Below are 26417 nucleotides of genomic sequence, written 5' to 3'. Positions count from 1 at the left end.
CCATTTGCACCACCCCATAAATCCATGAAAGCAGCAGGGGACTTATAACAAAATTAAATACATTTAAATTGTAAATTGGTGCCGAAAATACACAAATGAGTGCATAAAAATTCACCAGAATGCAGGGAATGAAGTGTCTGACACTCTTATTTTTGAAAAAAAATTAAAAGATAAATAAATGAAATAAGATGAAATATTTGTGGCAATTAAGACTTCACATTTTAATGACTTTTAAGGCCTAATATCTATGTATCTATCTAATATCTAAGTTAAGACGTTTTAAATCTTTTTAAAGATCTGCAGACACCCTGATTAACTGTTTTCATTATACATTCATGGTAACCTGTAAAGTTGACTTCCATTGAAGAGTAAAACCAGCTCCTTTAGGACACCACCAAACCTTTTACATAAATTCCAAGTTTCCTACAACACTGAAATTGGTCAGTGATCAAATCTCTGTACATTTTCTTAGTACAGTTAAATACTGTATGTTGGTAGCGTTCATGTTCAAGCAGACACTACTTTCCCTCACCTGAAGACACTCTTTTCTACATTGTATCAGTCACAGGTGACTCCAGCTCAGACATGCCCAGACAGATTGGAGATTTGTACAGGTATGTCAGTGGGCAGCTCTGTGTCCTGTATAACACGTTACACTTCACACTGACACTACTGTTTGCCATCAGTCCTTTTACTAGTACCAGTATATTTTGGACACTCCATGTATGTTCAAATACACCATGTGATTGCTCCTACATGTTAATGCATTCACCTTATTTTCTATAATTCACCTATTGATGGAAGGGTCTGCAAGAAGGTGCTCCTTTCAAGGTGTAATATATCATCGTCCAATGAATCATGCTGCAATGATTCATATACACATCATTTTCATAAACAACGTAGACTGTGGTTAAGATAATTGGATGCCTCTTTCATGTGTGGTGTTGTTTGCAAGAACACCAACAGTATTGTTGGCACCTGTGTCACAGAAGTCCTGTTTACCACACATCTGTTGCTTCCTGACACAACCAGGATGCTAGCTGTCTCCTTTCTCCTCCTCTGGCCTCTCCCTGCACATGTTTACAGACAAAGCAGAAACCTAGAGACAGTGGCAACATGTTATAAAAGCCACTACACGTTCAGACATAAACTCACCTGAAGATGGTTACACACCAGGATCACTTGTGTATAGGACAATAGAGAACGCTCTCAAGAAAATATCACCCAATCTGACCCAAAATGAAGGAATATAATTCCCCTTTAATGTGACAGGAATCAAAGGTATTGCACTTGGTGCAGGTAAATTTGAGGCAACCTTTACCTGAGGATACACAGACTAACAGTGCAGGGATAGACACCACCAGTAAATGCATCAATGTTAAATACTGACCATGCTATACAGATATTTAATTAAGCTTTAAAAGAACATTTCAATATGCATTTATTCAAAGCCCTCTGCAGAGATGCTGAGTGTACTGTATTGGAGGACTGCAGCAATGGAGGGCGATGGAAATGCCCATGAAGCCAACTTAGAAAAAGGCTGACATTTATATAGAGATTGATCAAAAAATAAAAAGAACCTCTCACTGAAAAAACAACTTTTAAATATTGTACATTCCCTCCAGCTGCTGCAGTGAGGTTGAATCCTTTTTGATGGAAATGGTTCATGAGCTTGTTATAATTAAAACTCACCTATACTGTCAATCTTGATCAGTTTATTTGTACCAAAACTTAAGCATGGAATTTATTTTTCCAAATGGCAATGATAATAATGTTAATTAATATTAAAAAAAATTGATTTTTCTCCATGAACTCTTTCCTCATAATTCTGAGATTTATTAAATAACAGCAGGATTTTTTTCAGTATTCTGAGAAAATTATCTTTTTAATCCAAAAAACATGAGCAAACATTTTCTTCATGATTTTTCCCAGAATCCTGCAATAATGAGCTCATTGACTCAGAAAAACAATTTACAGTATTATCTTGAGAATTCAGAATAACAAGAGCACTGTTTCCAAAGAAAACTTTTCTCAGAATTCTGAGATAATAATCTCATTAATTCAGAAGAACACGGCAAATATTTTCCCCCAAGTGACTGCTTTACAACTCTGTGTAAATGTGCCGAGTGCATACTACATGATGAATGTCAGATTTCTTCCCCAAACAGCTCTGTGGCAAATCTATTGTACACCTTGTTGTCTGCGTGCTCCATGCAGAGGCAGCTGTTGGGAGCAGGTCTGAGCCAGCCACAGCTGTAGCTGTAGCTTGCACACACACTGGGACAGAAAACCAAACTGAGAGTAGCTAGAGGGTCTCTTGTTGTTGTCCTGCCTTTGTTTGTTGCCCTCCTCCTGCTGTCTTTAGCACCATAGGAGAGCTGTGCAAGGCTTAGAGAGCGCGCCTCTGAGCATCAATAATAGAGGGCTCACAGCATCGAGCACAGAAAGGACCGAGGCGGTGGGACAACTTAATACCATTCAGCTACTAATTAACTAATTGAAAGACAAAAGTCTCTAAATCTGGAAGTACAAATAAGTGATTATGCCTCTTTGTGTCCATACAGAAAGTGTTCATCCGTTTTAAAATGAGCCGTAAAATCAAGTTTACAGTGAGTGTGAAATCTTATGGCTCAGCCCCATATTTGTCAATGAGATCAATGCTCTCTTATTACGGACAGCAACAAGAGCCTATAAAGACTTGATTTATTGTTCTCTTTAACTCTTTTTTTTTTTGTGCGGAGGAGTTGGATGGGCTGTAGGTGGTGAGTCAGGACCATAAGGTCAATCACATGAAGCTGTAAAATGAGATGTAACCCACATTCATAAGGGCCCCAAGCAGAGGCAGACAGGGAGAAGAGGAAAAGATATAGAGCAGGGGAGCTTCAGTGGAAAGAAATGGACTCCATTTTTGTAAGTCCTCCTCTCCAGCTGTCAGCCCGCTCCCTGTCCCATGGGGGGTTGCCACGGTGACAGGAGGCCACATGTCTTGGGGGCGTCGTTTTGGTCAAAGGACCCCATTGTTCTTGTGTTAAGCCGTCTTCACTATGCCCGTCTGCCAGGGACAGGGGCTTCGGCTTCACACCCCTCTCTCTCCCTCTCACACACACACACACACACACACACACACTCCCGCTTTCTCTCAGACACTGAAAACACACCCCACACCCACTTGTATAGAGGTGCAGCAGTTTGGCTGTACGCTCACACAATAAAACAGCCAGGTCACAAAGACATCCAGTTACAAGTTTAAAAATCAGACCGGGAACAAGACACAGTCATTACATGGGCACATGACGCTATTAAAAAAACAAAACAAACAGTAAATACAGGCACGCCTAAAGTGATTCCTGTTCAGCAGCACCCAACAAAAGCCCCTTTGACACAAATGAATGTGCATCTACTAAATTATATCCACTCCCAGCAATAACATTCATTCCTGAAACTTCCTTCATCTCCTCGTACTTGATCAACTTCACAGCTGAGTAACTGACTGCAGTTCCTTAGGTGAGCCACCAGATGGCACAGTCGCCCCGCTGTGTCAAGCCAGAACTATATTAGTGTCTATATAACTCTGTCCATCAGTCTTCCAGTGGGGATACAGAAGAGACCTTGGCACACACTGGGAGCCAGAAACCTCTGGTGTCCTTCAGCCAAGTGACTCTGACTTGATGTAAAAGGAGCGAGTCAATTACCCCGTGATGGATAGATTACAGCCATGCATCATTCCAGGAGCCAATTTTCCTATGTGAACTGAATTTGAAACTCAATTTGTTACTGCTCTCTCCGTTCCTCTGACAGATGGATGGAGCTGGTACAGACGAACTGATTTGAATCTGTGACTGGTGGAATCTGAGGTTAGAGGTCAATTTACTTCCAGACATTTGGCTGTGTTCAAAATGTTGATCAGAATGGTAATTTATGTAGCCGTGCATTCCGTTATAGCACGAGGTCCTGGTTTATGTGAATGGGAAGCTGCTGTTCTTGAGCTGAGCGGACCACACAGCTGGATCACCACATCTGTGGAGATAGTGGCTTTTTTATTACCTGGATGAATTCCCTTCCAAATGAGTATAAATCATCCGTTTAAATGAACACAATTTGGTCTAATGAGGTGTCTTTACTTGCAACCAAAGCATTTAATCAGAATCAGAGTCAAGAAAGGTACATCTGACATTCCAGGAAACTCACTGAAAACACTACCACATTTCTGATTTGGTGCAATGTTTAAGACTGTTTCAATCCAACAGGCTATTACTATTAATTATTGACAGTATATCAAAATCATCCATTAAAAGCTCAGATACTGCAACAAGTTGGGAACCTCCTGTATGTACAGTTTGGATCACTGGGAGAAAAAAAACAAAAAAACAAAACACTCCAGCGACCACAAATAAACAGAAATGTTCAAGCCTATTAATTAGATTTCTGTGTGTGAGGCACATTTTCTCTCCCCATTACTATTCCATTATTATTACCCCCTCCTCCTGCCCAGCCTTGCGTGACAGAAGGTGAACGCAGCACAGCCATCTTCATCTATCCACAAAGAGTAGATATTGACTTGGAGATGCTCAATCCAATGATTGTGGAGAGTGAGTCTGAAGATGCTGTGTGATTACCAGCTGAGTGGTTGGATATTGATTGGGACGTGGTCAGCAGAGATGATTGGGCTCACAGCGTATTGACCGGCTTGGTTAGCAGAGGGGAAACAGGCAAATTACAAATTACTGGTCAGCTCTAATAATTCACAGGGAACAAAGGCATCAGTGTTTTTGCTAATATAAAACAATCAGCCTGTTCTTTGGAAAATCATTCCATTTAATCCCAAGAAAACAGGGTACGTGTGTGTGAAGGTGTGATGAATGAATTAGTTATCCCTCCCTTTAATCTCAGTTCATGTTGTCGATTGAAAGTCTTACGAAGCGCTGTCTTGTGTATCCTCAGGGAGTGGAGGTTGGACAGGCTGAGCAGCACTGAGCCGTCGGCCCCGCGTCCTCCTGCGGGCCTCTTTACTGGAGTCAGGGGAGGTCCGAGGCAGCCAGGCGAGACCTGCACTGTTGCTGCTGTGCTCTGCATTGCTTTGGTTCCTCAGGCTGCGGCGTACTGAGCGCTGCCCTCTAGTGGCGACAGGTTTGAACACATCCTCAAAATTAAAGTCAGCCTGCCAGGGGGCGAACTCAGCTCCTTCCTCCTCCTGACTATCAGAGCTTGACCTGATGTTTTCCTGCTGGCAAGCTGCTTGGTCTCCCTGTCCCTTCTCCACTTCATGGCTCTTTGGGTGCTCCTCTGCCTGGTTCCCCTGCTCTTGTAGCAATGAGCTGACTGCAGAGCTCCTCCTGCCCCGCTTGGCTTTCCTCTGTGATGGCTCTCCTGGCAGACTCAAAGTGTTGGATCTTTCAGCTGCAGGTGGACAGTCTGAAATGGGTGCCTCCAGACTACCATGACATTCTAATTTTCCATCTGAGTCTGTGCAGTGTATATCTGGAGAAGTCTGAGCAGTATGTCCCGTGTTGACTTCTTGTTCGAGCACAGTGTGGTTTAGTGGGGTTTCCCCTGATGCCTCAAGGTTTGTAGTGGTTTGGTCTTCACAGTACTCCTGTGTCTTTTCTCCAGTCTGGTCCAGAGTCTCCTCACTAAGCCAGTTATCATCTGGAACACTAACCTTCCTTTTCTTCAGTCCTCTCTCCCTGACCCTGGGGCCTGAAGCCCTCCTGCCCTTCCCTGTGATGCCATCTTCACTGGAGTTTGGAGATGTGACGGAATCTTCGGAAGAATTTTCCAGGCCATTTGTCACAGTGAGGTCACCGATCGCTTGAGTGTCGTTAGCCATCTCACGGTGCAAGTGGGTCTCATCATTTGGGGCTGTTGGGAGACATGAGGACAAAACAACATTATGGGTATTAATTTCCGATCACCGCTGCCCTCCACAAGTTCTAAGTTTTCGGGAATCAAAAATATATTTAGTGTCTGACAACTGCAGGTTTTGAAGAGGTCATACACAACACAGAAGAAAATGCATAATAAAATATCACCTGCTATAAAGATAAAGTTATTGTGTGTATGTTTTACCTGTGCAGCATGTAGAGGGGATCTGCTGTGCTGCTGGAGACTGGTTGATAAGAGACAACCTCTCCCTGATGGGACTCAGGGCAGGGTTCTTTGAGGCATATGCCCTAGAGCCGTACAGGGAGCGGTCCACCTCCCTGTTCCACCGCCGTGTTGCCGTAGAGGTTGTCTGTGGAAAGACAACCAGTACTGTTAGAAAGGTTTGTAATGACACATCAGTGCCAACTGAAATTTGATATTGCCTCAGTGTAGTGTTTCCCATAAAACTTTTAACTGTGGCGGCCCAACACAATGTCAACATTGGCCACCACGTCATGATTTTCTGTTTTTTTTCTTCTTCTAGTTTTACAATTTAAAATTTAATAGTCAGCCACCAGTCTGTCTGCAGTCAGTCTGTAGCTTTCCTTAATGCCCTTCCCATAGCAAAATCTGATTGGTTCCATGTCAGGAGTAAAAGCCTACTAACACCAAAGGCTGCTGTGACACAGACAGAATTGACAGCCAGACCGGAGCTGCTGTGCTGCTGTGAGTGAGTGGACCTGTGCGTCCAATGTATGCACTGATGATGCAAAAACACTCAGTGTTTCTGCTGGTAATGTTCTGCTGTTAGTGGGCTAATAGTAGTTACTGGATGCAACCTCAGGTGTAAGAGTACGAGAACTGCAAAGGGAGGAAGAGGAGGTGCCTGGATGCAGCAAGAGTTTATTATACTTTGTAAAATGCAGCGCAGTAACGATAGAGACATGTCATACACCAAACATTTATAACTCAATCTTGCCCGCCCTGGACCTGTTTATATGAGTCAACCGTAACTCTGTCACTGTTGTATCACATCACCCCCACCCCTCGCTGACTCACTCATTTTTACAATGCTATTTACATTGTTAATGAGGCAAATGTGTGTCACGTCTCTTCCTTTACAGTGTTATTGTGTTCAAATTTATTATGTATCAAAATTAGCTCACTGAAAGATGTGCCATTTTAATTTTGAGAGGCTATTAATTCCCATTTGGTTACTAGGGCCCTGTCTGAGTGATACCTTGTGCCTTATAGTTAATCTCAGCGTATTTACACACTGCTTTCATCAAATCTCATCAGCTCTGCCCACATTCTGCGGAATGAGATGGCAGAACTGAAATAGGAACCCATTTAGACCAAAACACAGGCCTGAGTGTCTGTACAAACAAACAAACAAACAAACAAAAAACAACTACAAAGCTGTGAGAACACTGAGACACTGTAAGCTCAGTAAATGGGCAGTTGTATTGTGAGCTACAATAAGGACAGCTACTGCTATCCAGACTGGGATAGCAGACTGCCTTCAAATAACTTATTTGATGCATACTGTCAACTACAAACTATCTGCTGTACTTTTCTACGAGATAAACTTCCATCCAGAATGATGCATGTCTTTAGTGAGAAGCACAGCTCTTGTGACTCTCATTTACTGTACTGGTCTGGATTATCACATTTATTAATTTGGTCTGAATGTGCTAAAAGTCTGGTGATATTCCATAGTTAATTTTTGTTAAAAACACTCTGAAAACACTGAAATCAACAATGAATGAATGTATGTATTAAGAAATACTGTGTGCATTTTTCTGATAAGGCTGACACACCGGTCAGCTGTCAGTGAGCAAGTATTGTAAGACAGACAAACATTTCTGGTTTTGGTCTTTTGATGGATTAGTTGACAATAACATAAATATAGAATACTGCCCTTCTTGTCCTTTAACATGGCTGAATCAGACTTGATAAAGCATTTAAAAACACCTCCCAGCCTTGCCAAACTGCTTTTTACTATTATCTGTGACAGCAGTGCAGGTTCTCCGCTCATGCACAACTTGGTATAACTTTATGAATGTATTTAAGATTTTATAATGAAACTCATATTATTTATAATCCTGTAGTGAGCATTATTAATCTGTGGTGTGTGCCATACGTAGGAGCAACACTGACTGTGGTATATAAACAACTAAACACGGTTCTTTTCCCCCACTCAGGCAAAGTAAGTTGTAGTAAGAGTGTGCAGCTATCAGCTCCGTGACTGCCTCCCAGAAAGACGGGCCTGCATATCCCTCAGTGGAGTGGTGTAAAGAGAAATCAAACGAGCAGACTCAGCCAACTCACCTTCATCTTCCCAGAGGCCGACTTGGCAGCAGAGCGTGTCGACCTCTTCACAGGTTCACTCTCTGGCTGCTGGGGGAACACAGAGTTGGCGTGAGGATGTATTATATAGACCGTCTCTGCCACACTCTCTCACACACAAAGTGGATATCCTCAGATGCGATTTAGCTCAGATCCAGTGGAATTAAACAGTACATTAAATAGGAGCATGTTATGACCCCTAAATTATTAAAAAAAAAGGCATCTCATCTGGTAAATGGAGACTTTTACAAGTGAGATCAAGCTGAAAGCAGTTTGTGGTAATAGCAGACCTTTCTCTTACGACTGCTGGAGCGAGTTGGAGTCTCACTGGTACATGTCTGCTCTGGCTCTGACTGCTGGAAGAAATTTAGAAGTTTTCAGTGTATGACATGGAATTTTCACAGTATGGGGTTCTGTAGAAGATAGTATTAGGGCTGGACGATATGGAGAAAATCAAATACAACAATATTTTTGACCAAATACCTCAATATTTATATTGCAACCATATTGCAGGGTTGTCCATTGGTGCTTTCACAAAATATTTACACAATAAATCATCATCATTACTGTGGCTTTAATGACTAAGTGGGTAAAGGCTAATCAAGAAACAGCTGCAACAGCCTGGTAAGTTCAGAAAATTAAATCACTATCATTATCACGATCTAAGATGATATCTAGTGTCATATTAGGATATCAATAAAATATCAATATATTGCCTAGACCTCATTTTAATAAAGGCGACTTCAACAGAGTGGCTACGGTTACATGATAGCTTCTCATTCGGAATGAAATAAATCTGAATGAAATCATTCGGAATTAAAGTCTTTCCAGGTAGTTTACATGGGAAATATTCATTCCGAATGAGGGTTTACATGGGAGATCAGTTCAATCGCCTTTATTCAGGTCTGCGCAAGGTTTGGGGCAGGGAAGGTTTCTGATTGGATAGGGGGCGGGACGGATGTTACATGTTTACGTTTACCGGAAGAAAACACTGTAGTCCTCGCTCCGAATAACAAAATGTTTGACGACGCTGTTCTTAGTGCCTTTTTCTGGCATGTTTTGCTTATATTCTTGAAGCAGCAGTACGACAACAATCTTGTTCCGCTAATGCTTCATCTGTTGAGGAGGAGAAGGGAGGCAGAAGGTCGAAGAAGGGAGACAGAAGACCGTGCTGTGGCGAATGGAAACCGGTGAGTGCAACAAGTCCGACTGCTCTATCTCAGCCTGTTGCTATGCGCGCTATATACGTCATCGCGCCAGAAGGGCAAGGAAACGAGCATGCGCAGGAAGACCGGAATGAATTTAAAGAGGAATGAGCGTATACATGCACACAGAATTCTTTCATTCGGAATGACAAACGGAATAAACCACCCCCTTTAATCGGATTTCATTTTCAATCGCAATGACCACTTTTAATCGGAATGGCCTTTCATTCCGATTAAAAGTGGAATTAAACTGTGCATGTAAACGTACTGACTGTCACTGAATAAATGCAGAGCTATGTGTTGCTAAAAATGTATCTTGTGAATCCACAATGACCTTTCCAAGAAAGAAGATTTAAAAAAAAAAAAAAAAAAAGCCTGGAACTCTAACGATGGCAGACCTTTTTCCTTCGGTTTCTCAATTTGGCATGGGTTTCCACATGTGCTTCATGTTGCATCTCCTTATCTGGCAAGGATGTAGGCTCATCCAGGGCATCCATCTGGGAGGTTGTGCTGGGTTCAGTCTCAGACTCTGAGGAAAATCGACAGGATTATAGCTGAATTGACACCTGCTGAGACTTTGTCAGCTGTAAGTAACATTAATATTGATTCTGTGGGTTAGCATGGTAAATGGTAACTCACAGAGTAAACAGATCTTTCACAAGAGTTTGAAACCATATGAGGTCCTGTACCATCCCTGATATTTTCAATCAGGGGTTTAAAAGTCCCTGATATTTACCCTTTCCTACACTTGTAGTCTGGCAATTGGCTTGCTTTCCTCAGCTGACTTAAAATGAGAAACCTGAGTTGTTTGAGCTACACACGACAAACATGAACTTCATTTCTGTTAGGTCTTATAGTCTGGGACTCTTGAATGTGGGGGAGCAGGTGGAGAACAGCAGAGATGAGGACATAAAGTTAAGTGTCAATGAAAGGAAAAAAATGGAGAAGTATGACTGTAGTTCACCTGTCACAATCTGAGAAAGAGACTCCTCATGGAAAGCAATGTTTAAATTTAATGGCCGGGTGTCCCACGTAAATTCTGAAAATGCAATAAAAGGAAAGAATTGTTATCGTACAAACAGAGTCTGACTGCATTCTAGAGACAATAAGCTACAACTCTCAGGGAAAATAAACTGTAATAATCAACCTGTATCTCTCGTCACCGCAGAGTCAATCTCCTCCAGTGAAGGAAAAACAATCTAGAACCACAAAACAAAGAAAAACAATGTTGTTCATGCTGACTATAACATGCATAATCTAGACCAGAGAGCAGGGCATACCCTGATCCTTTAAAGTACTGAAAAGAAAGCCCTAGTTGCTTGTGATAGCTTGGATATTTTTAGCTGAGAGTGACCTGGATAATCCAGGTTCTTTCAATGTAAACTTCAATGTTGTAACTAATATTTAATGACATGTACAGAACAGTACAAATCCCATGCTAGTATCACATAAACATTAAAATCTTAAAACTATCCTGGCATCTTGTCTACCTTTCCATCATTCTCTTCACTGTCCCCTCCTATAGCCTGCAGTTTGCGATTGCGAGGCATTGCAAGTGTAGGTGAGGCGCCAAACACAGCTGGGCTGCTGAGATCTGGCTGAGCTGGAGGTGTTTGGGCTTCACTTCTCTGCGGTGTCTTCAGCACTGAGCGTGGCACTAAGTTCCCACCTGGTGTGGGTGCCCGAGCCGGCGTGCCCCCCTTTTGTAATGGTGTACTGGGAGGCAGGTTCTTATCAAAGTACTCAGGGGAGAGTGGACCTCCAAAGTGCACCCTCCTTTTCTTCTTAACTGCAGAGGTCCCGGTGGAGTCATCCTCTCCTTCAAAGATAGTAAAACCATGAATGCACAATTAAGCTGATTACCTTTTGTTACTGTCATTACACAATGCTTGCAAGTTGAGTCAACATAAATTTAAAGTTTTCAGATATTGTCAAGCCAGACCAGAAAATAGTAGATGAAACCAAAAACTATAATTAATCTATTAGAAGATATATTATGACATACTAGAACTAAACTCAAAGGAACCCTCCAGATGACCATTTGTATTTCAATTACTCATCCTGCGTTATGTAAAAATTTGGGGGAAAAAAAAAAGTTTGTTTCCCTTGGATGCCTCTGGTGATTGAAGATTTCAAAAACTGAAAAAAATTCTTGATGAATTACAGTCATATGGGTTCACAGTTAATGGCAAAACTATATCAAAGCACCCGTTTACAAACTTTGCCTCTATCAGTTAGTTTTGAAGGGTTGGTTAGGATTCACTACAGTCACACAATAAGCAGTCATTTCAGGATTTTACAGGCTCTTTTTTGGGATTGTTACAGCCTGAAATGCCTGATATCACAGCAGCTTTTCTAAAAAACTGCAATGCATATTGCAACATCCGACACAGAGCTGTTAAACAGCCCCCCAAAAACTCACACCGACACCAAAAAGGCTTGTCACTAAACCCATTAATAACTCTGGGGTAACGTTAGCTGTGTGATGTTAACAGTTAGCAAGTTAGTTAGTTAGCCCTGTCACTGTGTGTGTGACTCTGCCCCAGGAAGTATTCCATTATGACAATAATATACCATAAATATCGTTCCGATTAATTGTAGTTTTCACACAACTAGAAAAAAAGGTTTTCATCAGGTTAAAGTCATGTCTGTGATATCAACATCAGGACAACTGAATTTGCTAATCAAAGCCCAGGTCTTCACTCAGGTGAGTGATGGGTACTGATCCTTACATTGCACAACTGTTGCACATTCATCCCATGTCAACCTATTTGATGCCAACATTGGCATTTCGTAAGAACACAGACACTCCCCTTGTAGCTAAATCTCCCATGGTACCCTCCAACACAGAAAACTCCTGTTAATTAACATGAATTTCCTCTCTGATAATACAACTTTGACACTCTCCTACAGCCTGGATACACTGCATCAAGCTTAGCTCTACATATCAAGCCTCAAAGGCAGGGTTGAACCGAGATAAAAGGCTGGTTACTCTTGCATGACCACTGAGAGAACTGTGTGTTTACCCATGGGCTTCATCTCCAACAGAGAAGGGAGAGAGGGGATGCAGAAGGGGGAGGCAGGCTGAGCTGGTGAGGCGGCTGCAGGATCATCAGGTGGTGGTTGGCCAAGACTTTGGTGTTCAAAGACACTGTCCTGTTGAGAGAGAATAAATGAGCCCCCCATTCTGTTGGACTACAGTTGAAGGAGCTTCACAGAACAGGGTGCTGTACAAGAGAATGGTTTGTGTACAAAATCTAATGCTGAGTATTACATCATCATAACTAATTCATCTAATCAGTTCAATGTAGAGTTTCTCTTCTATAACATTTTAAACTGATCTACTTAGAAAAAAAGGGGAAAAATCCAAACCTTGTTGTGTAAACCAGCTGTTTTAACCAACAGCTGTCAGCAGTGAAGTAAGTGACAAAAACTGCATTTCTTACTGCTGCTAGCTAAGACAAAAATGAAATGCTCAGTCAGCATTAGTTGCCAAATCGTCACACCCATCCCGTCTGGACAGCTGTCCTTTTTACACAGACGATAATTTGGCTCTGTTACTAGGTCCACTGCCGACTTAAAGGCGAGACAGCTCCCCCCATTCCAAAGTCAGGGATGTTCCGATCGAGTTTTTTTTTTTTGCCCCCGATCCAATCCAAGTCATTCAATATTGAGTATGTACCGATGCCGGGTCCCGATCACTACTTCCATTTTCTTAGATAATACAACTGCACAGTGAGCACCTCAAGTACATTAAAGTTATTAAAAGCAATTCACTACATATGCTTCACAATAGGGATGGGCAGCACAAGCAAAAACACTATTCGAAAATCATGGCAACTATTTGACGATTTTTCAAATAATCGAAAATAATAATAATTTGAGTTATCTACAAGCCGCGTAAAATAGAGAGTTATTGCGCGACAGACGGAGGTTGTCGCCGCTGTAATTGATTAACAGGGGGGTGAGATGCTACGGGACTCGCGCTGCAGACGTGTCGCGCCGCTGACGGGCCCGGTGGACCCCCACTGCCTCCTGCGTGCCTCGCTCTCAAATGACTGTGCATACTTGTTGTAGACTTGTGATACGCAAGCTTTGCCTCACAGAGTTTGCACTGCACCTCATTTTCGTTTATTTTGTCGAAGTTGTTCCACACAGAAGTTTTTGATGACTGTAGTAGTCTCTGCATGTTTCTCCTGTTTGCAGAAGAGCATCAAACTAGCTGGTAGCCCATCTCACACAGCTGTAGCAATCCTATACTGCCTTCGTGCGGTTAGGAGCTGAATTGCATGTCAAATAAAGGGGGGAAATAAGACGGCGAATAGTAAAAGTCGCATTAAAAAAAAAATAAAAAAAAAATAAATCCATTTTTCAAAATAAAACGACTATTCGAAAATCGTGACCCATCCCTACTTCGCAACTGAAAAGCTCTACAATGCATCAGAAAAAAAAATCCCTGCATCCAAGCTATCTTGTGATTTTTATTTATTTACAAAATAAGCAAATAGGTATAAAGTAACCCCCCCCCCCACCCCCCTTAATCTATTTGGCTGAGGGAATTTCACTGTGTCTTAAACAGTTATCCCGTGTTTGTTGCCTTGGTGCAGCCTTTGCCTTGGTTATTGAATGAACTGTATTCCACTGAGTGTTTTTTTTTCCTTCATCTGTACATCTTTGGCACAGATAAGGCTATATTAATGAATTACTCTTGTTGGCTTTTTGCTCCCGGGGCTTTTGTTGCACTTTTCAGAGACGTGGTGAGTGTAGTTATTGTCATTTCTGCACCGCTGTCTGTCTCTCCTCGCCCCTGGTGAAACACCATGTGCCATAAATGCATGAGTCTTTCACACTGAGCTGAAATGAACCGAGTGCTCATAATTTTGATGAAAACATAAACAGTCTCATTCTGCATTTTACTGTAATTTATGGCGTATTGTGTTTTACCGTGGGCGGGGTTCAGCCCCTGCTCTCACACAGGGGAGCTCAACTGAGTAGAGGAGAAAAAGAGAGCAGAGTTGGAGATGGCAGCATTCTACCTGTATCTGCGTGAAGGTTTTACAAGTAAAACACCAGTGTGACAGCTGATGTTAAACAAAAGATCAGATCCTCAATATAGCTTAATATACCCAATCCTGATCAGTTAAAAAAATTCCTTGATTGGCCGCCATTCTGATCTTTGAGATGGGATCAGGACATCCCTATCTGCAATCACACATTGTACACAGAAGGCAGAACAACGGCACGACATTCTCGCCATGACAAGGCAGTATAAAAGGGGCGATAGTGACATTTCTAAAAATAGTGTTTTCTCTCTTGTTGCCTGCATGACCAGACATGTTGATAACTTAAGGGCATGGCAGCACTTGGCTGAGGGAGGAAATCGTCAGTCACAATGGGTCCGCCTTGTTATCACCTGCTGTGTGGCTGTAGCTGAGAAGCATATGATTACTGCTTGCTGCAATGTAAGTGTGCTGTACTGAGCCTGTGGGCAAAGGCTATTACATGTTTCATTCAGGAAATTGTGTGCTTGGTTAGTTAGCGATATCACCTCATGTCACTTCCCTTTGGCAGTTTTAAAGAAAGCCTGAATTCTTTGTGACTCTGGCTGTGCAGTCAATTACACAACAGCTCCTCACTGGTTTTAGCTGTGTTTTTGATGTTTTTTTCCCATGTGAATAATGGTTAAGTCATTCTGTTACTCAAAAGGAATTCTCACAGGGGGAATGCACGTGTTTCATAGCAGAATCACAAAAGTCTACATTAGTTTCTCCATGATTTACTCGTAACTACACTCCTTGTGTGCACTGCACACGTGTGTGTTGCAGTCTGGATTTCGGCCTAACCTGTTGGGTCTTAGCAGGGGAAGAGGCTTGGATCTCAAAGTCAGTGTGAAAGGTTGGGGATATAAGCACAGCTTGGTCCTCTTCCGCAGTCTCACTGGATAGCAGTGGTCCTGTTACAAACTGCGTCACTGGCTCTTCTTCCTCCTGTGAATATGATTAGAAAATTCCCACTGTTTCATTCTATGGCACAGCTCCACAATAGCAGGAACACTTCTAATGTGGATACTGGAAATACAAATTTACCAAGCTGTTGTTTTAGTGCCTAGAACAACACAGAAAACTTAAAACATGACATTGCACTTTGCAGGATACAAGTGGATGCTCCAAAAAAAAAAAAAAAAAAAAAAAAAAAAAAAAAAAAGATGCAACAATAAATAAATAAACCTCAATACCCGGCACTTGAATCAAACTTTGTTTGCTTGAGAGTTCTTGTTTTTTCCTCTTTGTGGATGCATGTACCTATTTAAAAAGCACTGAGATCTTCCATTCACAGAGGAGTTAAAAATAATCAGCGGATCCGAGTACAGAGAGGGAAAACCTTTTAGTTAAATTATTTAAAGCAGCCAAGTAAGTACATGGTCAGAGTGAGAGTACCTGCTGCTCCTTCAAACTCAAGTGGAGGATAGGAGTGCCGGCCTCTCTAATCTCCACCTTACAGCCTTCTGGGGGGCCCAGGCGCCTCCTCTTGCTGGGTACAGGCGTAATCATTGGTGCGTGGTTCTCTTTCCCTTCGTAACGGCTGTTTCCATCTGAGAGGGGAGGGGAAAAAAAGGAGAAAAACAAACAACCATCGAAAAGATGTGTTATATAATAATACATAAACAAATGGGACTTTGGGACACCCCAGTTAAATAAAGATAAAATATCACATATCAGATAAACATATCATAAAAAATGCAATTTAAAAAAAACTATGAAAAAACTTAATCAAAGAAATGGAGATAAAGTCTCAGTTCAGCAACAAACAGCTCAGTTTGGCCCATTTAAGAAGCTGACCAAGCTCATGAGAAATGACTGCTGTTAGATTGTCAGAGTCAGGCTTATATTGTGCTATGCATTAATCCACTGCTTTTGAACAGTGCCTCCAGACATCATAAAGAAATCCTACTGGCATAGATCCTTGTTGAGAAATGAAACTATTAATCCTGTGGCAATGAGGCAGCCTCACCAGACAGATAATCTCTTGTCTTGATGCATCCTCCAGTGTTGCTGTCCTGCCTTGGCATCAGATCACAGACCCCACTCTCTTCCACATCCATCAGGCTCTGGAAGGAGGCCATCTTCTGCCTCAGCGTGGAGGCGACCCGGGGAAGGAAGGGGCTACTTCTGACAAGCTGAGAGTTGAGACAGCAAAAACAAACATATCTGCTCAGTGATGCAGTTTGACAGGTCATAGACTTCTGAAATTACAGAAGTGGTATTACTGAGAGGCAGCACATTTATCACACACTCCTTCCAGGAATATTACTTACAAGTTTACTGAGCTCTGCATCATCAAACAGTGAAGTCACACTAAGTTTCATGCTTTAGAATATTCTGTAACTAGTATTCACACAAGAGTAACAGAGTACTTTTCTGTGACTAAAAATTTGACCCAAAATTGACCCCTTTAATAACAGACTCACCACCTGCAGACTTGAGCATTGGTCATTTTCCCGGTGGAAAAACGCACCAAGTTTCTGTAGAAACTTGTTAAACCACTTCTGCAGCATAATGCACTTCTCCTCTCTACATTACATGCTCACTGTGTTCCAAACATGCACAGTTTGCCAAAGCATGGCTAGATGCACAGCTCTCATTTGAACCCTTCACACTGAAGCCATTTGTTCTAATGAGCGACTCTTGGCATTGGCGTAAGCTTTTTAGTTCCCACCTCCTGTCCCTCATTGGTCAGAAACATGTTATCTTAAGCAATGAGTGAGCAAGGAAAGAAACCTGATGGAAGCTGTGTATTTAAAGGCTTAATCCTAAATAATTTTGTCCCATACATTTCAGATTAAATAATTATTAAGAATTAAAAAGCACTGTGTGTTTCTTAGCTAATTATAACAGAAAAAGCATAGTGATGTTAAGAAAACCTGTAGCAGCATCAGAAGACATGAACAAAGTTAGACTTGGAGGTTGTCTCTTGTTAGTCCAGCTAAAAGATGTTTTAAACATAAACTGTTATATTTTGGTTTAGAACATACTGAAAATAAGGATGGACAGTCTAAATGTGGATGATTGTGCAGAAGTGATGTGAGAAGTTACTGTTGAGAGTACGGTGAGAGCAACATGTTCTCTGTTAAAAGGAAAACCAAAAACTTTTAATATTAACCTCTCAGGGCTACATGGTGTATCCCTTTGATAATGAAATATTGGGTTTCATTTTAATGAGTTCTCTATGGGCTTTTATTTTTAATAGTAGTAGTAAAAAGTATTCAACATGGCAGTAGAGTCGCCACCAGACAATCAGAGATCTCCGGCTTCTGATAGTCTGGGGACACTCCTTTCTAAAGTTTAACACACCGGCGAAAATGGCCGGCAACAAAGCAATGCCTCTTGCATTTTTGAAAAGGACACGCACTCCTGGAAATGTGCGCTCCCCCTTTTCTCGTCCGCAAGGAAACAAACACACAGAGAGCCTGAAAATGGATGCCGAGAGATTTAACTATCAAACGTGTGCTCAGTCCACAAGATTGTAGATATGAAGGACTTACAGCAACTTGAGCCATTTTGTACCGCTACATATGTTTCTAGTTGGACTATGTTTACGAGCACAAGAGTTCAGCGAGCCACTGAAGGACCACCCTGCGGATTTACTATTGGTTCTGCAACGTAGAGAGTTTTTTTAAACTCTGAAATTGTATCCGCCCATCTAAACACAAAATCAGGGAGAAAGACATCAGTCTTTAGTTAAGCAAAGCGTCTAAAGACTGACTTGTGAGTCTAACATGGCAGAAGAAGCAAGAGTTTATGCATTATTACACTTTCAGATGGTTTGACCTTTCTCTCCACATTGATCTTGTCAAGGCTTGTTTTGCGGAGTCATTATATTTGGACTGGTATTTTAAGTACAGAGAAGCTAGGGAGGACCCAGCTTTCTTGAAAGCAGTTCATATTTCTTTGATTGAGGAACATCAGGTGTAGAAAGACTGTACTGTACTAACTCATACAGTGCTGCATATACAGTTCTACCTAAAGGGTGTTTCCAATGCTTAAATTTCCAATTTTGTATTTTTTCCTCTTTGTACTACGCAGTACTGTAAAACAATCTTGTCTTTTTCTTTTCTGTATTACACTGACATAGTTGCCCAACAAATTACAGTACAAACTGTACAGGTGTAAACGTAAATCCTGTCAAACCTCTTGAAATTCATCTCCCACCTACAGTAAGGTGTAACTTTGTACTGTTCAAATTTTTACATGCCATACAGGAAAAAGTGCAGTTTTGTGCAGCCATCAAAATCTTTGCTATACTTAACATCAGAAAATACTTTGTATAGTTGTTATATTGATAGCTACACATTTTGATTATCATGTTTGTAAACGATGATACAAAGGGTGCAAATCACAGTTAATATTCAATTCATAATTGTTAACTTAAATAGGCTTTAAAAAAAATCGCAACGCCTCACTGTGTACGACTGCGATATCAATGTGTGGGAATTTGATGCCAGATCTAATGGGGTAATCTGATCGCAACTCTTCTGTTATCATCCTTTAAAACTGGAGTGAATTGGAGAGAGCAAGTTCTTTATCGAAGTGCACATACACTATGCGACTTTGTTCTGTAAATGCGCAACACTCCCATGTACAGTACAGGCCAAAAGTTTGGACACACCTTCTCATTCAATGCGTTTTCTTTATTTTCATGACTATTTACATTGTAGATTCTCACTGAAGGCATCAAAACTATGAATGAACACATGTGGAGTTATGTACTTAACAAAAAAAAGGTGAAATAACTGAAAACATGTTTTATATTCTAGTTTCTTCAAAATAGCCACCCTTTGCTCTGATTACTGCTTTGCACACTCTTGGCATTCTCTCCATGAGCTTCAAGAGGTAGTCACCTGAAATGGTTTCCACTTCACAGGTGTGCCTTATCAGGGTTAATTAGTGGAATTTCTTGCTTTATCAATGGGGTTGGGACCATCAGTTGTGTTGTGCAGAAGTCAGGTTAATACACAGCCGACAGCCCTATTGGACAACTGTTAAAATTCATATTATGGCAAGAACCAATCAGCTAACTAAAGAAAAACGAGTGGCCATCATTACTTTAAGAAATGAAGGTCAGTCAGTCCGGAAAATTGCAAAAACTTTGAATGTGTCCCCAAGTGGAGTCGCAAAAACCATCAAGCGCTACAACGAAACTGGCACACATGAGGACCGACCCAGGAAAGGAAGACCAAGAGTCACCTCTGCTTCTGAGGATAAGTTCATCCGAATCGCCAGCCTCAGAAATCGCAAGTTAACAGCAGCTCAGATCAGAGACCAGATGAATGCCACACAGAGTTCTAGCAGCAGACCCATCTCTAGAACAACTGTTAAGAGGAGACTGCGCAAATCAGGCCTTCATGGTCAAATAGCTGCTAGGAAACCACTGCTAAGGAGAGGCAACAAGCAGAAGAGATTTGTTTGGGCCAAGAAACACAAGGAATGGACATTAGACCAGTGGAAATCTGTGCTTTGGTCTGATGAGTCCAAATTTGAGATCCTTGGTTCCAACCGCCGTGTCTTTGTGAGACGCAGAAAAGGAGAACGGATGGATTCCACATGCCTGGTTCTCACTGTGAAGCATGGAGGAGGAGGTGTGATGGTGTGGGGGTGTTTTGCTGGTGACACTGTTGGGGATTTATTCAAAATTGAAGGCACACTGAACCACAGTGCTACCACAGCATCCTGCAGCGACATGCCATCCCATCCGGTTTGCGTTTAGTTGGACGATCATTTATTTTTCAACAGGACAATGACCCCAAACACACCTCCAGGCTGTGTAAGGCTATTTGACCAAGAAGGAGAGTGATGGAGTGCTGCGGCAGATGACCTGGCCTCCACAGTCACCGGACCTGAACCCAATTGAGATGGTTTGGGGTGAGCTGGACCGCAGAGTGAAGGCAAAGGGGCCAACAAGTGCTAAACACCTCTGGGAACTCCTTCAAGACTGTCGGAAAACCATTTCAGGTGACTACCTCTTGAAGCTCATGGAGAGAATGCCAAGAGTGTGCAAAGCAGTAATCAGAGCAAAGGGTGGCTATTTTGAAGAAACTAGAATATAAAACATGTTTTCAGTTATTTCACCTTTTTTTGTTAAGTACATAACTCCACATGTGTTCATTCATAGTTTTGATGCCTTCAGTGAGAATCTACAATGTAAATAGTCATGAAAATAAAGAAAATGCATTGAATGAGAAGGTGTGTCCAAACTTTTGACCTGTACTGTATGTACAACTCTATATGGGCTAGTTGTGGTATTGACAATCCTGGTATGCCTGATTAAGAAAAACAGCACAGAAAGTATGCTGCATAGTCACATGTAATATCAGTAATATTATGTCATTTTCAATTATAATCACAGAGAGAAAACCAAAAGCCGGAGTGTACTCTGAACACTGCCTCACACTACAATATGATGTGACAGGGGAGCAAGATTTGCTCAACTGTATCCAGAGAAGCATCTCACCTCTGGAGTTTTGGGGGTTGGTGGAGTCTTCATCCTCTGTTGTGCCATGAAGCGGATGAGGGAGTTTGTTTCTGGGGAGCCCCGGACACCAATGTTGGACCTTCGCCTTGCCTTTATTTGTGCTAGGCGAGACTTATCTAGAAAGAGAGGGAGAAGAATGCCACTTCAGTAAAACTTGAGTGGTGGTGACATGTATGGGAAATACAAACATCCACCTGATGTTTGTTATCTCTCATTTATTAGTGCATCAGCAGTGTTGACGGGTGCATCTGTTACTGTTTTGGTCACGCACATATGACTGTAGTAAGCTTTAACACGCATGTTTCCTTCTATGTGGTTATTTTTTCTCACATTACAGATTATATGATAAAACCTACAGTATACTGTACATACAGCTTTTCTCAAGGTCTCTACCAGTGGTGGCTGAGTGCAGCCAGATGAATATAAAGCGAACACTTCTGTCTATTTATAGGCAATGTAAATGCAACAGCAGTTCGGCGTCAAATAAACAACAGTCCTCTTACCTTTGTGGCTTGATAATGGTGCTGGAGTAAAACTCTGGACAGAGATGCCAAACTGAAAGGGTGTGAGCTCGGAGAAATTCAGGGGGGCTGAGGTGTCATTTAAAACAGAAGAGGAGGCCTCTTCTGATGGGGACAAGTTTCCCCCCTCCTGGTCTGCCTCAGTGTTAGCAGTGTTCATCTTCACGGTAGCCATCTGTATTAGACAATTTGAACACATCCTATAATTCAAGAGCAGCTGAACCACAAGAACAGAACGCATGTCAACAGAAATTAATTGGGGAAACTTAAGATGGAAGCCAGGCATCCACCAGTATTTCCTTAATATTTTGTTCCCATCAGGCTCATGCTTGCAGGCCATGACAAGTTGTAATAATATAAATTCAACATTATGAACACAACCCCATGTCAAAGTCCACAACGCTGCAAAATGTTGATGCTCCCCTGACTTTAGCAGGATGCTAATATAGTTAGCTGATTACCCCGGTAACACTAAGTTAACGTTGGGCATGGGCTTCATAATAAATGTGCTTATGGAATTCATAATGAATGGCTCGGCTCAACACCAGCTGAGCCACTCATTATAGTAGACTTCTGCAAAGGACAAAACGTCGTTATTGCCAACTAACTCGAAAAAATAACACCAACATTAACGCTAGTTGTTGTTAAAGTCTAGTTTGTCACGAGCTAACCTTCACACGGGGCGTTAGCTAACAGTAGCAACAGTGGCGTTATAGTTAATGTAGTGACAACGAGTAAACACTTACCTTATATATTTAAGATAAATAATAGGGCATGCCTCCCGTTAAAATATATATTAAAACATACGTATAGACTCTTGTGACACAAAGAGGCCGATAAGATCTAAAACATGTTACTAAAAAATACAGACGACATAAAGAGAGCAATGAGCGATTCAAATTACGCTCCACGCCAGAGGCAGCGGCTGTGTATAGATCCCTCCGCGGAAAAGCCAGCAACGCTTGTAAACATACACTTGCACAACTTTGAAATATGCTATATACTATGTAGTCTTGTTTTAAAATATGAAATATTAATAACGACCACGCATATTGTTTAAAAATGCCGATAATAACTGAGAAACTGTGTCATTTGGTAGAACTAACTTCCGTATTTTTAAGGGCTTAAAAACGACCGGAACTCGTTTAATATGAATTGGCCAATAGAAATGCCAGGCAGTATACCACGTGACCTTCAATGTCTGAGCAGGATAGATACATCGATATTTTGATAGATAGATATAACCTTCTAATTTAAACAGTCATAACATATTATATCATAAACATTTTATGTTTTTGTTGTCAACATGATTATAAGATTAAAGAAGAAAGGAATGGGTTTGACATCTCTGTTAAAGTCAGGCAATTTTAAGACAGGTAAAATGAGACAAATAAGGTTTTACATCTTGGGATCTTTAACCCTTTCATGCATAATGGTCACTACAGTGGACAGCTACTTAAAAGCCATTTGTTTATATATGCATGGGTTTTGATGCTATAATTACATATATTATATTTATTATATATAAACCACTACAGTTGACCCTGGGGCGTCATGTCATACACTGCCACCCCCTGGCCAGGTGTTGTAAGTGCAATATAAATCTCTCAAAACCATGATGGCTGACGAAATGCAAGATATGTGCTGCTTAGGAATTTATCACCATTACTAAATCGAAGACCCTTGCAGGTAAATAAAATTTGGTAACATCAGACACCATCTAAGAAGTAATAAAGTTGTTTATTTTCCATGTATAGATTTGATGTTAGGAGGAATTACAATTAATCATATGTCCACTAAGCTGGACATCATGCAGTGCCGAACTATATTTTAACTACAATTAATACTTTTACTGCAACCTTGTTGTCCTTGAACACTGAAGGTAGTCTTAGGATTTTAGGTGGTTTACTTGCTAATCTATCAAAAAGCGTCCCAAATTACCTGACTTCACCCCAGACTTCTAAAACAAGCAAACAACAAAATACCTCTTTGCACATCATTAAAATGTACAGGCTTGACTTATTTGTTCAACTGCACTTGTGATAAAAATCACTTCATCATTAATTTAAATAAAAACTGAGGAACACTGATGGCCCAGATGCATGTGAGGAAAAAGCAAGCACCATCAATCATTCTGATGTTTAAGATATAAAATAAAAAACAACTTATTCTCCCAGTGATCCAGCTGGACTAGAACTTGCTCCCTCGACTGTAAGGCCCCATCTGCTGTTGGCTGTCTTGAAACCAAACAGCTGGAGCTCAACTGCATCCTTTTCTCAGTCTGTTGGTTCATAGTTGACCTGATGCTCAAAGTTAAAACTCCCCCAATCTGTCAGCCAGACAGGTAGCTATCAGCATTTGCTTGTTGGAGGTTATATAGCCAAGTGTGACATACTTTATATTGTTCTTATTCCTTTTAACACATATTGTTGAGAGGGGTTTCGGGCCAGAGCAGACAAACACAGCATTTAGTGTCAATTCATTTGCTGTTTTTGTTTGTTTTTTAGTCAAATAAAAGTAAATAAAAAAGGGAATAAGCCTCCAGCATAAACCAAAATGAATAGAACTAGAGAAAAGCAACTGATAATGTATGTAGCCATAAATTACCATAATTTCATGTTTGCCATAGTTTGACATATAGCATATTAAAAAAATCAATAAGCCCAAACAGGTGGGTGAAGTGTGGTGTAGTCTTGAAAAGCTCAGTAAAGCCTACTCACCACACACACAGATGACAAACATACATAGTTCCTTCTTTTGTGAGGCTTCAGAGTCTGTGGCACAGCTGAGTACACTGAGATCAGATGCAACTATGAGCCTCTTTCCACAGCTGGGACTGTCGACCACATGAAGCATGCGGCTTCTTCTGTTGACACCAGGCAAGGCTGTGCAAGTCGATGGAAGTTTGATGAGGGCCTCTTGCAGCACAGGCTGAGAATATGAAACAGCTCGAGACATTCACAGGTGAAACAAGCCTGTGTGTGCATGAGTTCCTGACCAAAATGAGATGTTTACAATATGAAAAACTGGAAATCTTATTTTTAGAGAATAGAATAACCAACACAGTGATACATGAAGGTTTGGAAACCAAGAGACTTCACTACAAATTTCATTAGAATCCACTTATATATTTTCTAATCATACTCTAATTCTAACATTTTGGGTTGTGACCTATTGTGTTTCTATACAGGCTGTCTAAACTTTCTTTATGGTGCATATTTTTTAATATGCATCAAGGCCTTAATTTTATTACAGGAAATATATTTTAAATTATTCTGGAAAACTCTTACTTGTAATTTTTTTTGTAATCTTTACTTGTAATGAGGTCAAGTACCCCTTCAGCGACATCACTTGTCTTGCTCCAAATGTGCTAGTATGAACTGATTTCAGGTTTGATTATGAAAGTGGATATTATTACAATATTTTTCATGTAACACAAAGGGATTGTGAGGAATTGTTTGGTCTTGTTTTTCTATTAATAGTATTTTACTTTCACCACTGTGAGTGGCAGAAGCACCCATTGATGGATTACTGAAGGGGCATACTGGGCCCACCTGCAAAATGTCAATCAAATCAATACATAGCGACCTAAAAGAGACACAAAATGACCACAAAGAGATGCAAAGGAACTATGAAGAGGCACAAAATGACTACAAAGTGACAAAAAAGAGCCAAATAAAAGACAACAAAGAGACACAAAACCATAAAAGGATGCATAGCAACTACAAAGAGATGCAAAACAAACAAACAGAAAAGAGGAAAGCACCACAAAATGTGTCTTGCTCCTGATTTAGAAAGGTGAAGGGGCCTTCTGTGAATCTGCCCAGGGGCCCATTGTCTCATAATCCATCCATGGGAGCAGCCTGGGCCACTGTTAACAATTTGTTTCCACTTCTCTGCTTGGGAGCCTCTTATGGCGTCAGCCTACCATAAGTGGTCATTTATTGTTTTTTATGAAAGTAAATAAAGATCAACCTCCCACCAGTTTATTTCCCTCCTTAACACAAATATGCACATATTTTTGGTCCCAAACATAACTGCTGCGTAAGTACCGCATGAGGAGTTGCAAAGTACCACTGTTTGGGAATCATTGGTTCAAATCACTTACAATACATAAACATTGTTCAATATTTACCTTAATGTTGCATAATTTACCTAAATGCGTGTTTAAGGAGCACTTCAGTGATTTAGTGTTGCTCTTCTGTAAAGTTTGGGGAATCACAAGAGACAGATTTTTTTTTTTTTTTTAAGATATTTTTTGGGCATTTTTAAGCCTTTAATTGATAGGACAGCAAGTGTGAAGGGGGGAGAAAGAGAGGGAATGACATGCAGCAAAGGGCCACAGGCTGGAGTTGAACCCGGGCCACTGCGGCAACAGCCTTGTATATGGGACGCCTGCTCTACCACTAAGCCACTGACGCCCCGAGAGACAGATTTATAAATGGGTGCTCAATATCGAAGCAGCAGATACCGAGATATCCTGCCTTTTCTATGAGTGAAGCTGAACACTGAGCTGCATTACCCATAATGCAACCCAACTGCTTCCTTGATAAACACCCACTCCCTGGCCCGTTTGTGATGGAAGCCTTCTTTTATAAACTTGTCATCTCCAAACCCAGGCTGAGCTAACTGATCGCATCACTATGACATCATCAGAGTTATTCCCTCAGACCAAGGTTATTATAGTTAACTGCAAATAAAAATATAAGGAAATTACTCAAGGACTATAAAATTTCACCCAAAGGAATTCAATAATAATAATAATAATAATAATAATAATAATAATAATAATAATAATGATAATAATAATTAAATAATATAAACTGGTGCACAGCATCTTATGCCCCTTCTAGTTCTGTGTTTCAAACAAGACCAATTCACTTAGAAAGCTTAAGTAACATTTACCTGTGAATTTCCAATTTATTGACACAGATGTTAAATGCACACTTTG

At 41.0% G+C, this 26417-nt stretch overlaps 1 protein-coding gene across 5 annotated transcripts; it reads right to left on the bottom strand.

Moving 5' to 3' along the window:
* Window positions 1–3233: 3233 nt before the first annotated feature.
* On the bottom strand, window positions 3234–22417 carry cdca2 (cell division cycle associated 2). Of its 5 annotated transcripts, none has more exons than XM_049579411.1 (15): window positions 22213–22417; window positions 21449–21641; window positions 20925–21061; window positions 16428–16593; window positions 15854–16008; window positions 15260–15403; window positions 12443–12572; window positions 10907–11235; window positions 10564–10615; window positions 10381–10455; window positions 9815–9945; window positions 8502–8564; window positions 8194–8262; window positions 6067–6232; window positions 3234–5859 (listed from the first exon to the last, which is right to left on the bottom strand). In XM_049579411.1, the coding sequence occupies exons 2-15, from the start codon at window positions 21639–21641 to the stop codon at window positions 4913–4915; spliced, it is 2757 nt and encodes a 918-aa protein (XP_049435368.1). In that variant the 5' UTR covers window positions 22213–22417; the 3' UTR covers window positions 3234–4912. The 5 variants fall into 5 exon arrangements, with proteins under 5 accessions (XP_049435368.1, XP_049435370.1, XP_049435367.1 ...); XM_049579413.1 differs by having other exon boundaries at window positions 8194–8259; XM_049579410.1 differs by having other exon boundaries at window positions 8502–8567; window positions 22213–22416.
* Between the last annotated feature and the right edge of the window lie 4000 nt (window positions 22418–26417).

Source organism: Epinephelus fuscoguttatus, linkage group LG6 (assembly GCF_011397635.1).
Source record: "Epinephelus fuscoguttatus linkage group LG6, E.fuscoguttatus.final_Chr_v1".
NCBI classification, from domain to species: domain Eukaryota; kingdom Metazoa; phylum Chordata; class Actinopteri; order Perciformes; family Serranidae; genus Epinephelus; species Epinephelus fuscoguttatus.
Note: the sequence above shows the minus strand (reverse complement) of the source record. Positions and strands in the feature narration are given on the sequence as shown.